Below are 14655 nucleotides of genomic sequence, written 5' to 3'. Positions count from 1 at the left end.
GTTAAACGGAGAAGATACAACGTATAAAATTAGATACGAAAATTAGGCTTATTGTTGTTATCATGTCAAATTCAAAGGCTATGCCTGTCTAATAATGCAAAGTGAAGTGACAGCTCAATTCATTAGCCAAATTCTTCTAATTATTAGTAAAATTTATTCCGACTGCGGGATGAAAAATAAATCAGCAGAAATATGAATCAGCGAGATTCAGAATAACGAATTTTATATAAGGCCCTATATATTGCATGGTAACGATATAAAATACAGATATTGTATAAACCATATCTCTCAGATTAAGACTTTCTTAGGTATTAGTAAACATGTCTGCTAAATTCGTTTCGATCCCAGAAGCTATTGAAGCGTTCAAGAATGGAGAATATTTAATCGTTATGGATGACGAAAGTCGTGAAAACGAAGGAGACTTGATTATGTCTGCCGAATTGATGACACAAGAAAAAATGGCATTTTTGGTCCGTTATTCATCTGGATATGTGTGTGTTCCATTATCTACTGAAAGAGCAGATGCGTTGAACTTACATCCAATGTTGGCGAATGAAACAGACAGACATGGTACTGCTTACACCGTTACTTGCGATTATGCTGATGGCACGACCACGGGTATATCTGCGCATGATAGAGCTTTGACTTCTACCAAATTGGCAGATCCAAATTCGAAGCCGGTAGACTTCATAAGACCAGGCCATATTTTGCCATTAAGAGCAGTACCTGGCTTATTGAAGAAGAGAAGAGGTCATACTGAAGCTGGAGTTCAATTATGCGAGTTGGCAGGATTACAACCAGCAGCTGTTATTTGTGAAATGGTGAGAGATGAAGATGGTTTGATGATGAGATTAGATGATTGTACTAAATTCTCAAAGACGCATAATATTAAAATGATTACTATTGAACAACTTGTCGAACATATTTCGCAATAAGTTAACTTCTAAAAAGGTTTTCTATTATTGTATGTAAAGATATATATATATACTTAGGTTTGGTTATTGCAACATCAATTGAGCCTTTCTTTTACCAGTAATTTCATCCTTAATTGACTTAATGTTAACTGTAACTTTATCGAAAACACCGACACATCTCTTCTTTCCAGAGAAGTCAGTAAATGTTAATTCAAACTTATCTTCATTATACTCTGCAGAATTTGCATCACCTAGCATATCTAATTTGATTAAACCTTCCACCCCGAACTTTGGAACTAAAACAACAATACCGTTATTAAAACATTTGATGACGTAACCTTCCTGGGTAGACTCATTATTTCTCATGACTTGTCCAACGTAATATTCAATACTTGCTCTTCCAGCAAACTGAGCATTTCTATGACGTCTGTTGATGTTTTTAACAATAAGTTCCATCTTATTTTTATCTCTATGACTTAAATCTAAGTTTTCATAACCAATTGCACCTGCTAGTTGTCTATGAGCAACCACATCACAGTACCTTCTAATTGGGGATGTGAAATGGGTATAGATATCAACAGCTAAACCATAATGTCTAAATTCTGGGTATCCATACGAGCTCGATGGGAAATATTCTGCCGCCATCATACATCTAGTGGATAAAATACGCAACAACGTATTAAAGTATGGATCTTTTGGATCATTGCAACGGTCCAAGGAGTCAGCTAAAGACTTAGATGATTCCAACGAAACTGACATGCCTGTTTTACGAATTCTTAACATTTCATTTAAAGTCTCAAAATTAGTAGCTGGTGGTGGTGCATGTCTTCTTAACATTGCAGTTTGTGGATACGCATCAAAGATTTTTCTTGCAACAGATATATTTGCAAACAACATAAACTCTTCAACTAATGAATTAGTTTCGAGTAATTTCTTAATTTCAACTTCACCAGGATCCGACGTTTCGCTATCCATATGAACTTTAACTTCTGGTGAAGCCAAGTTCAATGCACCCGCGTCTAATCTTTTTTGCTTCAACTTTTTAGATAAGTTTAATAAGATTCTCATTGATTTCGTTAATTCATCAGTTTGAGACTTGTCATCGATTCTTAATTGTGCTTGTTCATACGAGAATGCCTCCCTTGATTTTATAATAGATTTCATATAATTAACGTTCACGATATTAGCGTCTTCATCTAATTCCCAAATGACCGAGAAAGCATATCTTTCGACAAATGGTCTTAAGGAACACAAATTTGTACCTAATAACATTGGTAACATATCAATTCTCTTATCTACCAAATAGACTGAGGTACCTCTCGCAGCACCTTCGTTGTCTAATGCAGTATTTGGACGAACAAAATGAGTAACATCTGCAATATGAACACCAACCTCATAATTTCCATTAGGTAATTTCTGAGCATGCAATGCATCATCAATGTCAACACAACCTGGTGGATCAATAGAACAAACCAACTTATCTCTCAAATCCTTTCTTTTAGCTAACTGTTCATCACCATTATCAAGATTCTGTGGAACAGTCCAATTTGTTCCCTCTTCTGGCAAACAATCCAACACATTTTTAGAAAATGGTCTATATTCAACATCATGCTCTAACAATAAAGCTTCTGTTTCTGCTTCTGCACTTTCAATTTCACCTAAACTTCTTACGAAATGTCCTTGTGGGTATTTCGAAGTCGATGGCCATGAGTCAACTGCGATAACAATTCTTTGACCTAATAATTCTTTCGATTTTCTTGTACGGATCCTAATTTTAGGTAAGACCTTATCCATCAATATGACAAAACAATTCTTCGATACATTTCCCGTGTCATGATCTTTAGAGACAGATGATGGAGCAATCTGACCAACATAATATCTCCACGATCTTCTCATTATACCCACAACCTTGGCTGTTGGTTGAAGTCTCTTCAGTTTATCATCATCATTCGACACTGATGTCACTTTCATTGCTTCTTGTGCCAAAAGTTGACGTTCTTTATCTGGAATAATTCCTGTATTTTCAACATCATTTTCATCATCCTCATCATCAGCATTATCATTAACCCCAATATTAGACTCTTCAATAATCGTTGTAGATGGTTCTCTCCATTTATCTTTTGGCAATAATTCGACAATAACAGAATCTCCATTGAAAGCTCTATTTAATTGTTTTGTTCCAAGAATTAATAATGGCTTCTTGAAAGCTGGAACTTGTACAGTTCCTTCCAAGAAATTGTAAGTGGATATGTTAAGCATACCTTGATATAAAGTACCATTTTTAACACCACCCATAATTCTCGATGTCGAATAATATTCTGGGAATGAAGTTTCGTTTATAGTCTCGGAACCCGCAAATGATTCATGTTCGTTTGGAACCAAATCCCGTAAGTCATCTGCGTTGGGTAATGCTTCAATATATTCAGCCAACGCTCTTGCATCAGTGCCCTCCTTCTTAGCCTTCTCACGATTATCCTTATCGTTACATATCAAGACAATACTGATTGGAATCTTCGAGTTATCTTCATTAAGATGACCTTTGAACCACGAACAGAATTTTCGAATTGCTCTATCATTACGATCATTTATAGACTCATTTTTTTCACGATTTACGTACGTAGATTCACAGAATTCATTATGAAAAACCACAAATCTCTTCTCCTCAGACTTAACCAATGACCTTATCCTCTGATAAATAGGAAACGATCTATTCTTAACTTCATCCAACACAGTTTGTGGAATTACCACATCAAAAAAACACTCATTATTCTCTAACAAATCAATAGCATGCAATATAATGTTGGTATCTAAAACGATATAATGACGTTGTCCCTTACCGAGCTTCTGTGGCTCCTCAGATAAGATGAATTGCGGTAACTGTCCATGTGAATCTGGTTTCAAATCAAGTTGACATTTGTTGCATAGCTTAGAGTAGCATGGAATATCGTTTCTCAAATAATGTTCTCTTACAATTTTTGTAGCTCCACCGTTTCTCGATCGAACAAATACTTTCGATGTTACAGTAAGCCCACTCGAAAGTCTTTTTCTGTCTTGAATCATTCTTGGACTATTATATACTGTAATGTTACTAATACAAAGAATATTTTGATTCTTTAACCTCATCTAGAGGAAATTTTCTATCTATGGTGTGGTCACATGAGAAGGATTCAGTATATTAAAGTAGTATGTTTGGATGCGTCAAAGAGAATTTCAACAATTTGGGCGTGTGGTCTAGTGGTATGATTCTCGCTTTGGGCGACAGTTTAGGAAACTAAATTGATTACTACAAGCATGCGAGAGGCCCTGGGTTCAATTCCCAGCTCGCCCCAATTATTTTTATCTTTTTTGTATATTGCACTAAATTGCAACAATAAAATTAATAGAAACACCTAAATATCAAATTAATTTATTTATTCGTTAATCTAACAAGAAGTATTGGTGTAATAATATACAATCACCACCTCTATCTGGATCTAAACCATAAGTATAAAAGTAGCCTTCGGATGTGACAACATTAATATGTAATAAATTTAATGGAAGTAAATCCTTGGCAGTATTCACAGAGATATCTTTTGGAGGGCTAGGATTATTTTCTTTTGCATTTAAATATGCCTGAGGAACTAAATCTTCTTGTACTTCATTGTTTATAATAGCAATTGATTTGATGTCTTTGCTAACGGAGTTGATTTTCAAAGAGGCAAAATTTCTGGTGGGTTCAAGAATGGACGAAAACCTTGTTGGAAGGAAGTCACCCATTTTTTGCGCTGCTTTCCGACCCAAAGTTTGGGAGGATCGTCTTATTAGACGGGCTACTGACAAGCGAGTTTGGTCAATCAAGGGCTCCGATTTATTGTCCTTGTTGTCGTCATTGCTAAAAGCAGAATTAAAGCTAGTAAATGAATTGTTTGAATCTTGGGACAATTTTCTATGTTTGCTAGGTATGACCTCCAATGATTCGTCATCATCATCGTCTGCATCACTGTCATCACCGTCATCCTGAATTATATCGTCGTCTTCCGCGTCATCTTTTTGTATTTCGTTTTCATTTTCTTCTGTAATAGTTTCATATTCTGGATTCAATTTCAATTTCTTTGAATTTCTCTTTCTCTTATGTTTGTTTTCTAATGACTCCTCCTCACCTAACCTAAAAATATGTACAGTTCCGCTTGAACTGGTCGCAAGAACATACTTATTATCGAAGCTGAACGAAAGTGTGAATATTTTAGTTGGATACGTACCTCTTCTGAACTGATATAATTTTAAACCAGTTGCCACAGAAAAGACTCGTACAATTGTTCCTTTATCTGATGCTGTAGCTAATAAAGTGCCGTCAGTGGATAATGTTATGGCGGCTAATGCAGATTTGTGGGCTTCGATGACTGAAAGCGGTTGCAACGTGGTGGTATTGAATATAATAACATCTCCGATTCGATTAGGGCTATTACTTACCGACTGTATATTATTTTGAATAGAATTCATCCCGCCATTGGTATTTATCCCATTCACCAACAATGAGTCATGAGTAATCGTTTTCGGTGGCGATGGATAAGCCAAATAGCTATTATTCTTGCCATCACAATTATCGGCAGATAATGTACACAATCCATTGCCGTTAGGACTAGTTTCAATAGTGTGTAGTAGTTTCATGGTCGTCACGTCGTATATATATATTTGTTCCTCTAATAATATAATCATTCTAGACTTGCTTAATTTAACTTGCAAGATAGTAGATGGGAATATTAGCTCACATATGGTTGACTGTCGTCTGGTATTTATGATCTTGAGCTTTCTTGGTGAGGATCCTACTTCTTCACCCAACCCGACTATTGCAATCAATGACGTACAGTATAACATTTCAATTTTTCCAATAGATTCATTCTTTTTAAATTGATAGCATTTGCCAAAATTTGGCTTACAATTGAATATCTTATATCCATTCTTCAATCCAAGTGCAATACAAGATGCATCTTGATTGAAGGTAATAAAATTAACCGATTCATCTGCATTTCTTATAGATTTTGCTATTGACGACACTTCATCGTTATAGTTCGAACTATTATTATGAGAACCATCTACGTGGACAGAATTCGATTGGTTTTTCAACATGCTCCAAGGTGTGTTTGTATACTTTCATATGTAACTTTGTAATTAAAGATGATGCTATTTAGGTTATTATATATTACACAAAATCAAAGTGGAACGTTATATTGAATATTGTACTATACATTGAAAGAAACGTAGACATTCATATATGTAGTAATATTCACTGCTTCATATAGTCTAAACAATATTTTAAACAATTGATATTGTAACACGAATAAAGCTTGAATTTCGTTTTTTTTTCAGATTTAAGTATGTTCGACTAGCCAAGAGGTGAATTTATCAACCATTTCAGGTGTAACATCATGTCCTACGTCCTCTTGTATAAATACGCCTGTAGTTGAATTTGTATTGTTGTAAAAATCAACCCAAACCTTCGATAAACGAGGTGGAACTAAAGTATCCTTTTCACCAAAACTTGCGAACATCTTAATCTTAGAAAATGGAAAATTGTCGAATATTTCACTATCTTCTTGACAGATATAATTATGGAACGCCTCCGGATAAATGTATTTTTTCTGGTCGTCGGTCAACATTAACTCATTATAATCAAAGTAAAACCAGCGCTTGTCAAAGTTAGGAGAATCGAGTTCGGAATTAAAAAGTCTGTTGATCAATAACGAAGACAAATCATTACACCCAACCACCGGATTAATTATATCAACCAAGTCTGGATATTTGTTAGCGAAACGAATAACGGTATGTCCACCTAAAGAATAACCACTTAAAATATTGGAGAATTTGATAGTAGTATTATGATGAACTTTAGCATGGTCGCATAAATGATATTCTAAATTCAAGTAGCTTGGCAAATAAGTCATGATCAATTTAGTATCGTCTATTATACCGTCGATCATGGAAATCATATCTAACGCATGTGTGTCATTGCCTGACTTCCAAGACGAGTTTTTCAGATCATCAACCTTTCTTGCACCGTGATTTCTGTTATCAAAGGTAACGCAAATTAACGGCACTTTCTGTTCCTTCTTTTCGTAGTATTGCTTTAATATAGTATACGCAATTGACTCAGTAAATTTATAATCACCACATCTTTGGTGAAGCAAATAAACGACATTTACAGGTAACTCATTGAATTGATTCCTGCTGACATTATTGTCATGATGCTTGACACTTTCATTGAATTTCTCAACATAAGGAATTAAAGCTTCAGTATTATATAAATAAGTTGAGATACCACCAATGAAGATATCTTTCTTAGAGTACGTAGCAGGATCAAACTGGAATGCCTTCATACTTCGATATAACTCCTTCTATTAGTATTCAATGGTTTATACGTATTCTTCACTGCTTTCAATTCTCATTCCCGAAGATCATTCATTTTACTCCACAAAATTAAACGCTCCTACAAAATATACAATAAATATGATACATAAATACTATACATGAGACATTACTAATTATTTATACTAGATTGATTAACACCTAAACCAGAATTCTTAATGGCATTTTGAAGAGCTAGTTTTTCATGCTCCTTTAGCTCTTTATTTGAAACCTTTTTGTCGGATGACTCTATAGGTTTCTCAGGTTTGATATGATCCTTCTTGCTGTCACGTAGATTATGACGCATATTATGCTCCTTCTTATCGACTGTAAATCCAGAATCATCATCATCACCGTCATCATCATCATCATCATCATCATCATCATCATCATCATCATCATCATCATCATCATCATCATCATCATCATCATCATCATCGTCGTCGTCATCGTCATCATTGTCGTCACCTTCTTCATCTTCATTCTTAGTTGGTTCACCTAATTTTTTCAGAACAAAGTCCACAACCTCGGTCCAAGACCGCATTCCACCCATTGATATGTTACCATCAATGTCAACATACTTTTCCACTGGTTTCAATATACTCATATTAGGGTAGGATTCTTGCAAAAGTGACAACTGTCTCTTTGTGATCGGGTGCGCATACATAGAGCTGGTCAATGCCAACGCGGCTACTATTGGCTTAGGGGCTAGTAAATTATTCGATAATACCGTGTTATCGTGTTGCTGATTGGCAGACTTTTGCTGTTGTTGTGGGTAATTTATTTGAGGAATAGGCCATGTGTGAAGTAAATCTGTCAAGAGGTTATCAGACAATCCATTAATTAATTTAGCCATCGTATTGGCAGACAATGGTGCGATCAATAAAACGTCGGTCCATTTTTGTAGATCGTAACTTAAGATGTATTGACTTAATAAGCTGGGAGTTAACTTGACTAACGGTTTGCTCGGGTTACTTGTGATTTTATTGGTGAGGAAATATTTGAATGTATCATCATGAAACCACACTTTGACGCCCATAGCGTCGAATTTATGCAATTTTTCAGACAAGAACCATTCAGCGGCCTTTGTTAATACTACTTGAATTTCTAATTTCTCCGGTGTGTACATGTTAAACAATTTTTCGATTATCAAGAAAATATTCTTGTTAACTGAGATACATCCTGTGATACCAATCAATAAATGCAATTTGTCCTTAACTTTCTGTTCGGGAGTCTCTGACGTTTTAATATCTGGATTTGGCGAACTGATGGGTGACGGACTCGTCGTCTTCGACTGTCTCATAGACTCGATGATTTTCTTATCGTTTTGTCCCGAATACCGCAAGGAATTCATTCTAGACATGGGTGGCGGACTAAAATATTCGTGCTGCCCCTGCGTGAACGGTGGAGACGTACTCTTCGGGGCTTCACAATTGAAATTCATATTTGGCATATGTGAATGCGCTACATTCTCATCAAGCGATGTCGAGACCGTTCCCATACTATTCAAAGACAATAAACCGTGTCTATTGGGACTAATATCGTCCTCTGGTTCTGCAAACGACGCATGGGCGTGCTGCCCAACACATACAGCTCCCAGGCGCATTTCACCCCCATTACCACTACTTTGAGACAGCTGTGGCCTGGATCCATCACTGCTAGGCATCAAACACGATTTCAAATTAGTCGCTGGTTCTACTCTCAATACTGACTTGTTTTCTCGACTATCTTTACCCTCTTTTCCTACTCTGGTCATATCTCCCCTACCACCACTCTTCGATATATGCGTCCCCGTACCAACCGCCTTCTGTGGCCTTGGACTTATCACCTTATTTGCACCCCCATTCTCTTCTAAATTTCTGTTTTCAAATGACATTCTATGTTTTTGCAATATTATACTGGTATCCAACAAGGTCCATTGATAATACATAAAAATGTATTATATGTAGCTCAATTAATATAATACGTCGATTATATAACCTTTCTGCGCCTTAGCAATTAACCTGCTCAATTATATTCGATATATTAACTTTAATAACTTATATAGATCAGTTAACCTATTGTATAGATAAGCTTACACAGACCACCCGTCTAGAATTTTCCCTAACAAAAACAAATTGTATTATACACGCCCAATTTGGTGATACCAAAATCACGAGCATTAAGTCCGCAATATACATGTGAAGAGCCTGTGGAGAGAATATATAAAGAATAGAATTTCCGTAGAAGTGGTGGCGTGTAAAAGAAAGCTACATAAATCACTGATATAATATAAGAAACAGTATAATAATGGCACCAAGTAGTAAAGAAAGAAAAGGAACAGGAGTAAATGTTGAGTCGCAGCAGGTTAACGGCAAAACTAAGACCTCGGGTAACGTTAAGAATAAATTGGAACATGAAGGCCCAGTCGCAACAGCAGCAGCTAAAGGTAGTAAGGGAAAAGTTGAGGACGAAGGTGTGTTGCAATACACACCATTGGATGAGATTCCAGTTCGAGTTGCCCGTTTGACGGAATCATTCCACAAGACTAGGAAGACGCATTCGATTCAGTATAGGTTGAATCAATTGAGAAACCTTTACTTTGCGGTGAAGGATAACGTTGATCCTCTTTGTGATGCTTTGTACAAGGATTTCTATAGACTGGCGTCAGAAACCAAGAATTTGGAAATTACGGGGGGACTCAGCGAGTTGTTGCACGTTATGTCGAGCTTGCACAAATGGATCCAACCAGAAAAGGTAACCGATTTGCCAGTTTCGATGCTGGCGACGCCTGTCTACATCGAGAGGGTCCCATTGGGAACGGTGTTGGTTATCTCTCCTTTCAACTACCCATTTTTGCTTTCGCTTTCGTCGATTGTTGCAGCCCTTGCTGGGGGAAATGTGGTTGTGTTCAAGCCTAGTGAACTGACACCTCACTTTTCCAAGCTTTTCTGTGAGATTGTCTCGAATGCATTAGATGATGATATATTCTACGCCATCAACGGTGCTATTCCTGAAACAACAAAGGCTTTGGAACAAAAGTACGACAAGATCATGTATACCGGTAGTACTATGGTCGGGACTATAATCGCTAAGAAGGCAGCTGAGACTTTGACTCCAGTATTATTGGAATTAGGTGGTAAGTCTCCTTGTTTTGTTTTAGACGATGTCAAAGGCAAAGATCTCCCAACAATTGCCAGAAGAATTGTCTGGGGTAGATTTACCAATTGTGGTCAAACATGTGTCGCAGTTGACTATGTTTTGGCCCATGCTTCAATTAAAGATAAATTAGTTAAAGCTATGGTTAAAGTAGTCGAAGAAGAGTTCTACGGTTCTTTGAACAAGGATGACAGGAATTATACTCATTTGATTCACGACAGGGCTTTTGCTAATTTAAGTAGAGTCCTCGATGATACTAAGGGTGATGTTGTTGTTGGAGGTTTAAGGGATGAATCATCTAGGTTTTTCTCGCCAACAATTATTGATAACTGTTCATGGGATGATTCTACTATGAAGGCCGAATTATTTGGACCATTGTTACCAATTTTAACTTACACTGATTTATCAGTAGCTACTGCTGAAGTTGTACAAAATCATGATTTTCCTTTGGCTCAGTATATCTTTACTAGTGGCTCTACTTCCAGAAAGAACCCTCAAGTTGATCAAATTTTGACTTCGATTAGATCTGGTGGTGCGGTAGTTAATGATGTCTTGATGCACTTTAGTTTAACCAATGCTCCAATTGGTGGTGTTGGTGCATCTGGCCAAGGTGCTTATCATGGTTATTATTCTTTCCGTGCATTTACTCACGAAAGAACTACCATGGAACAACCTTTATTTAACGATTTTGCTTTGGCTGCAAGATATCCTCCATTCAATGACAAGAAAGATAAGCTTATCCAAAGTTCCATGAGCAGACATAATGGTAATGTTTGGTTCAGTAGAACTGGAGACGTCAGCTATAATGGTCCAAATCCATTATGGTCTTTCTGGACCGGTTTTACAGGTATTTGTACTTTAGGATATAACCTTGTGAATTCGTTATAATTTTTTTAAACTAAATTATAATATTTATTGTCTTAATCTTCAAATTTAGCTTATATTTAATAGTTATTAATAAAACGTGTTTTCGAAACTTTAAAGTAATAATTAGTTTTGATGATTTTGATGTACTATTATGCCAATACAACATATGAGCGAGAGGTCAAAAAAACTTATTATCCAATTCCTCTCGGTGGCCAAGCTGGCTAAGGCGCGAGACTGTAATGAGTACCTCAAAGTAATCTTGAGATCGGGTGTTCGACTCACCCCCGGGAGATTGGCTATTATTTTTTTTGGGATATCATTTATATTGTCAAGGACCCATAAGAGACCCACTTTCGGTAAAAACTATAGTACCATAAGAAATTTATATCCATGCTTACGAGGAGACTGATAGTTCACCGTCAACTTGAATCTAATATGAGTTCCTTACGGGTTGATATCCAAAAAGGGCCTAAATCGATAATTGATGCTCACACTACCCAAGAGACAGACATAAAACATGTTTTTGCCACAACATTACATTTTGAATACCCAATTGTAGCATAAAAATGTCGACCTTTAATAGTAAGTATACGTAATGTTGTTAATTAGATGATTGAATACTAACCATTATTAGTTTCTATTAAGAATGCCGGGAAATTATACGATATTGAGCTTGAATCGAATGATACTGGATTAAAGTTCAAAGAGAGGATTCATGAATTGACAAATATTCCAGTCGAAAGACAAAAGATTTTGATCAAGGGGGGTAAGCTAAACGATGATGCTACCGTATCATCTTTGAACTTAAATTTGAAACAACCAATTATGGTTTTAGGAACTCCGGACAAGGGTTTGCCATCTAAACCAGCAGAAAAGCATGTGTTTATAGAGGATTTGAACCAAAACCAATTGAATAAGGTCGGAATGGAGCCATCTGGGTTAGTGAACTTAGGGAACACTTGTTACTTGAATTCTTCGTTGCAAACTTTATTTCAGATCAATGAGGTGACTGACAGATTAAGTAAATTTGAATCAACAAACGGGGTAAACAGAACTCCTACCGAGTCGTTAACCGTTTCATTAAAAGGTGTGTTTCAACAGATGTTGAAGAAACATGAAAGTGTTAACCCAATGTTATTTTTGACACTTTTTAGAAATGTATATCCTCAATTTGCTGAACAAGAGAGAGGCTTTTTTAAGCAGCAAGATGCAGAGGAGGCATTTTCTCAAATTTTGAACGCCTTGGGCCAAACATTGAAGGTTGGTGATCTTTTCAGATTATCATTCAAAACGGAACAGAAATGTTTAGCATTACCAGAAGAAACTCCTAAAATTGATTACGAAGATGCTTTTAAGCTCAATTGTCACATAAATATTAAAACAAATTTCTTAAAGGATGGGATTTTAGATGGTTTAAAAGAATCTATAGAAAAGTATAATGACACATTACAATCTAATACTGAGTATGAATTACGCAGAACCATTACTAGATTACCAAAATTCTTAACGGTTCATTTTGTTAGATTCTTCTGGAGGAGAGATACACAAAAGAAATCGAAGATTTTAAGGAGAGTACAATTCCCATTTGAATTAGATGTTGCCGATATGTTAGATGAATCAATAAAGGAAGAAAAAGTGTCAATAAGAGACAAAATCAGAAAGGTTGAGAAGGAGAACTTGGATATGATTCGTGATTTTAAGAAAGCCAAGAATGAATCTACCTCGAACCCAATTGAACAGCAAGAAGAGGAAAATATGAAGTTGCTTTCAATCAAGTCTAAATTCAACGATGATTTGAAACAAGTATTACCTTCGAACGTTAACTTGGAGGAAACGACCGAAAACCCCTCGTCAGTTTATGAGCTTAGTGCGATCATCACCCACAGTGGTTCTTCAGCCGATTCAGGCCATTATCAATCGTTTGTTAAAGATCAAAACGACTTGGATGGAAATAAATGGTGGAAGTTTAATGATGATAAGGTGAGCTCGGTTACTAGAGAAAAAATCGAAACCTTAGCCGGTGGTGGGGAAAGCGACAGTGCTTTGATTTTAGTATATAAGGGCGTAGGATTATAAATTTACTAGAAACTTACAGTATTATTATCGTTACATTCTTATAAATAGTCATACTTGCATGTCTAACTTTATACTCTTTTTTTTATTTTTCTAATAAATAACTATAATTCTTTAATTAATTTTGTGAAAGCTTCAACTTCGTCCCAGCAGTTCAAGCTTTTTCCCTTATTATCCTTCAAACATTTGATAACTTCTCCTCTGGCTTCTTGCACATCTTTGCTGACTTCAACCTTGGCCAACTTAACATTCTCTTCTAAGATCTTGGTTAATTTTTCGAGCTTTTCATTCGATGCATTGACTGATAACCCCGGCTTGTTGTCTTGAATTAATGAATCATTTGTTACTGATTGGAAGTTTTTGACTGTTTCTTGTTCTAGTTTCCTTAATTCTGCAGCAACTCTATCCTGAATATATTTTTCAGTGTATTGGGCACGAGAATAATCAGACTATTAAGGTTAGTATTTTACTTTAAATCTAAGCTGTATATGGATAAATACTCACTTCCGACGAGTTTTCCAACTGGGACAAAAATGATGCACTGAAATCAATTGGTGTTGATGGAGTGAAGACTTTAGTCTCTGGTTTAGAAGCTGATGAACCCATTATGATAATTTATGCTGTTAACGTTAAGCTTTACTTAAATTGCTGTTCAACCCATAATAATTCCATGGTTTTTACGCTGATCATAGTTGGCTGGAAGGTCGTGCACGATTTACCAAAAATGTGTTGATAAAAAATTTACTTACTCCTGATTGAAAGAGTAGTCGAACTACGAAACTAATTACTTAAGTTATCAGAATTCCGCCTATAAATTGATACGGATACATCGTGAATAATATCTCGTAATAATGCCACCTGTTCAACAATATCAATATGCTGCTCAGCAACCGTCAAACTTTGAAAAATTCAAAATGGGTGCCATAATGGGTTCCACTGTGGGAGTCTGTGTTGGTGTCTTATTTGGAGGGTTTTCTATCTTACAAAATGGTGCTGGACCAAATGGTGTGATGAGAACATTAGGTCAATATATCATGGGTTCAGTCGGTACATTTGGTTTGTTTATGTCTATTGGATCTGTGATCAGATCGGACGCAGATTTCCAAGCATACCAAAGAGCCATGATGCACTCGCAACAAGCTAAATTGAGAGCTATTTACAGAAATGAATAGATGCCGGTGTCAGCTGGCTGTATAATAGGAAACTGCATTGGTACGGAGAAAAATTGAAAGAGGTGAAAATTGAAAAAGATGTAAATACAATTCGAGAAGAATGTCAGTTT

At 36.1% G+C, this 14655-nt stretch overlaps 10 protein-coding genes and 2 non-coding genes across 12 annotated transcripts; 7 read left to right on the top strand and 5 right to left on the bottom strand. All coding sequences in view use genetic code 12, as the record gives it.

Annotated features, from left to right (window-relative positions):
* Nucleotides 1-320: 320 nt before the first annotated feature.
* DEHA2G09504g (DEHA2G09504p) lies at nt 321-935 on the top strand (the record flags this gene model as incomplete). Its single annotated transcript, XM_461959.1, has 1 exon — nt 321-935. One exon carries the CDS (start codon nt 321-323, stop codon nt 933-935), a length of 615 nt encoding a protein of 204 aa, XP_461959.1.
* A 63-nt stretch (nt 936-998) lies between these two features.
* DEHA2G09482g (DEHA2G09482p) lies at nt 999-4037 on the bottom strand (the record flags this gene model as incomplete). The annotated part of the gene is made up of 1 exon (XM_461958.2): nt 999-4037. The coding sequence occupies one exon, from the start codon at nt 4035-4037 to the stop codon at nt 999-1001; it is 3039 nt and encodes a 1012-aa protein (XP_461958.2).
* Nucleotides 4038-4134: 97 nt separating this feature from the next.
* Nucleotides 4135-4242, top strand: DEHA2G09460r. Its single transcript has 2 exons — nt 4135-4171; nt 4206-4242. It is a non-coding gene; the product is annotated as a tRNA-Pro (tRNA).
* An 89-nt stretch (nt 4243-4331) lies between these two features.
* Nucleotides 4332-6020, bottom strand: DEHA2G09438g (DEHA2G09438p; the record flags this gene model as incomplete). Its single annotated transcript, XM_461957.1, has 1 exon — nt 4332-6020. One exon carries the CDS (start codon nt 6018-6020, stop codon nt 4332-4334), a length of 1689 nt encoding a protein of 562 aa, XP_461957.1.
* A 242-nt stretch (nt 6021-6262) lies between these two features.
* On the bottom strand, nt 6263-7267 carry DEHA2G09416g (DEHA2G09416p; the record flags this gene model as incomplete). Its single annotated transcript, XM_002770557.1, has 1 exon — nt 6263-7267. The coding sequence occupies one exon, from the start codon at nt 7265-7267 to the stop codon at nt 6263-6265; it is 1005 nt and encodes a 334-aa protein (XP_002770603.1).
* A 161-nt stretch (nt 7268-7428) lies between these two features.
* Nucleotides 7429-9225, bottom strand: DEHA2G09394g (DEHA2G09394p; the record flags this gene model as incomplete). The annotated part of the gene is made up of 1 exon (XM_002770556.1): nt 7429-9225. The coding sequence occupies one exon, from the start codon at nt 9223-9225 to the stop codon at nt 7429-7431; it is 1797 nt and encodes a 598-aa protein (XP_002770602.1).
* Nucleotides 9226-9584: 359 nt separating this feature from the next.
* Nucleotides 9585-11321, top strand: DEHA2G09372g (DEHA2G09372p; the record flags this gene model as incomplete). Its single annotated transcript, XM_461954.1, has 1 exon — nt 9585-11321. One exon carries the CDS (start codon nt 9585-9587, stop codon nt 11319-11321), a length of 1737 nt encoding a protein of 578 aa, XP_461954.2.
* Nucleotides 11322-11502: 181 nt separating this feature from the next.
* DEHA2G09350r lies at nt 11503-11592 on the top strand. Its single transcript is given in 2 exon segments — nt 11503-11541; nt 11556-11592. It is a non-coding gene; the product is annotated as a tRNA-Tyr (tRNA).
* A 274-nt stretch (nt 11593-11866) lies between these two features.
* Nucleotides 11867-13376, top strand: DEHA2G09328g (DEHA2G09328p; the record flags this gene model as incomplete). The annotated part of the gene is made up of 2 exons (XM_002770555.1): nt 11867-11882; nt 11935-13376. 2 exons carry the CDS (start codon nt 11867-11869, stop codon nt 13374-13376), a joined length of 1458 nt encoding a protein of 485 aa, XP_002770601.1.
* Nucleotides 13377-13477: 101 nt separating this feature from the next.
* Nucleotides 13478-13979, bottom strand: DEHA2G09306g (DEHA2G09306p; the record flags this gene model as incomplete). Its single annotated transcript, XM_461952.1, has 2 exons — nt 13478-13822; nt 13878-13979. The coding sequence occupies 2 exons, from the start codon at nt 13977-13979 to the stop codon at nt 13478-13480; spliced, it is 447 nt and encodes a 148-aa protein (XP_461952.1).
* A 1-nt stretch (nt 13980) lies between these two features.
* DEHA2G09284g (DEHA2G09284p) lies at nt 13981-14106 on the top strand (the record flags this gene model as incomplete). The annotated part of the gene is made up of 1 exon (XM_461951.1): nt 13981-14106. The coding sequence occupies one exon, from the start codon at nt 13981-13983 to the stop codon at nt 14104-14106; it is 126 nt and encodes a 41-aa protein (XP_461951.2).
* Nucleotides 14107-14224: 118 nt separating this feature from the next.
* On the top strand, nt 14225-14545 carry DEHA2G09262g (DEHA2G09262p; the record flags this gene model as incomplete). Its single annotated transcript, XM_461950.1, has 1 exon — nt 14225-14545. The coding sequence occupies one exon, from the start codon at nt 14225-14227 to the stop codon at nt 14543-14545; it is 321 nt and encodes a 106-aa protein (XP_461950.1).
* Between the last annotated feature and the right edge of the window lie 110 nt (nt 14546-14655).

The sequence above is a fragment of the Debaryomyces hansenii genome (assembly GCF_000006445.2).
Source record: "Debaryomyces hansenii CBS767 chromosome G complete sequence".
In the NCBI taxonomy this organism is placed as follows: Eukaryota; Fungi; Ascomycota; class Pichiomycetes; order Serinales; family Debaryomycetaceae; genus Debaryomyces; species Debaryomyces hansenii.
Note: the sequence above shows the minus strand (reverse complement) of the source record. Positions and strands in the feature narration are given on the sequence as shown.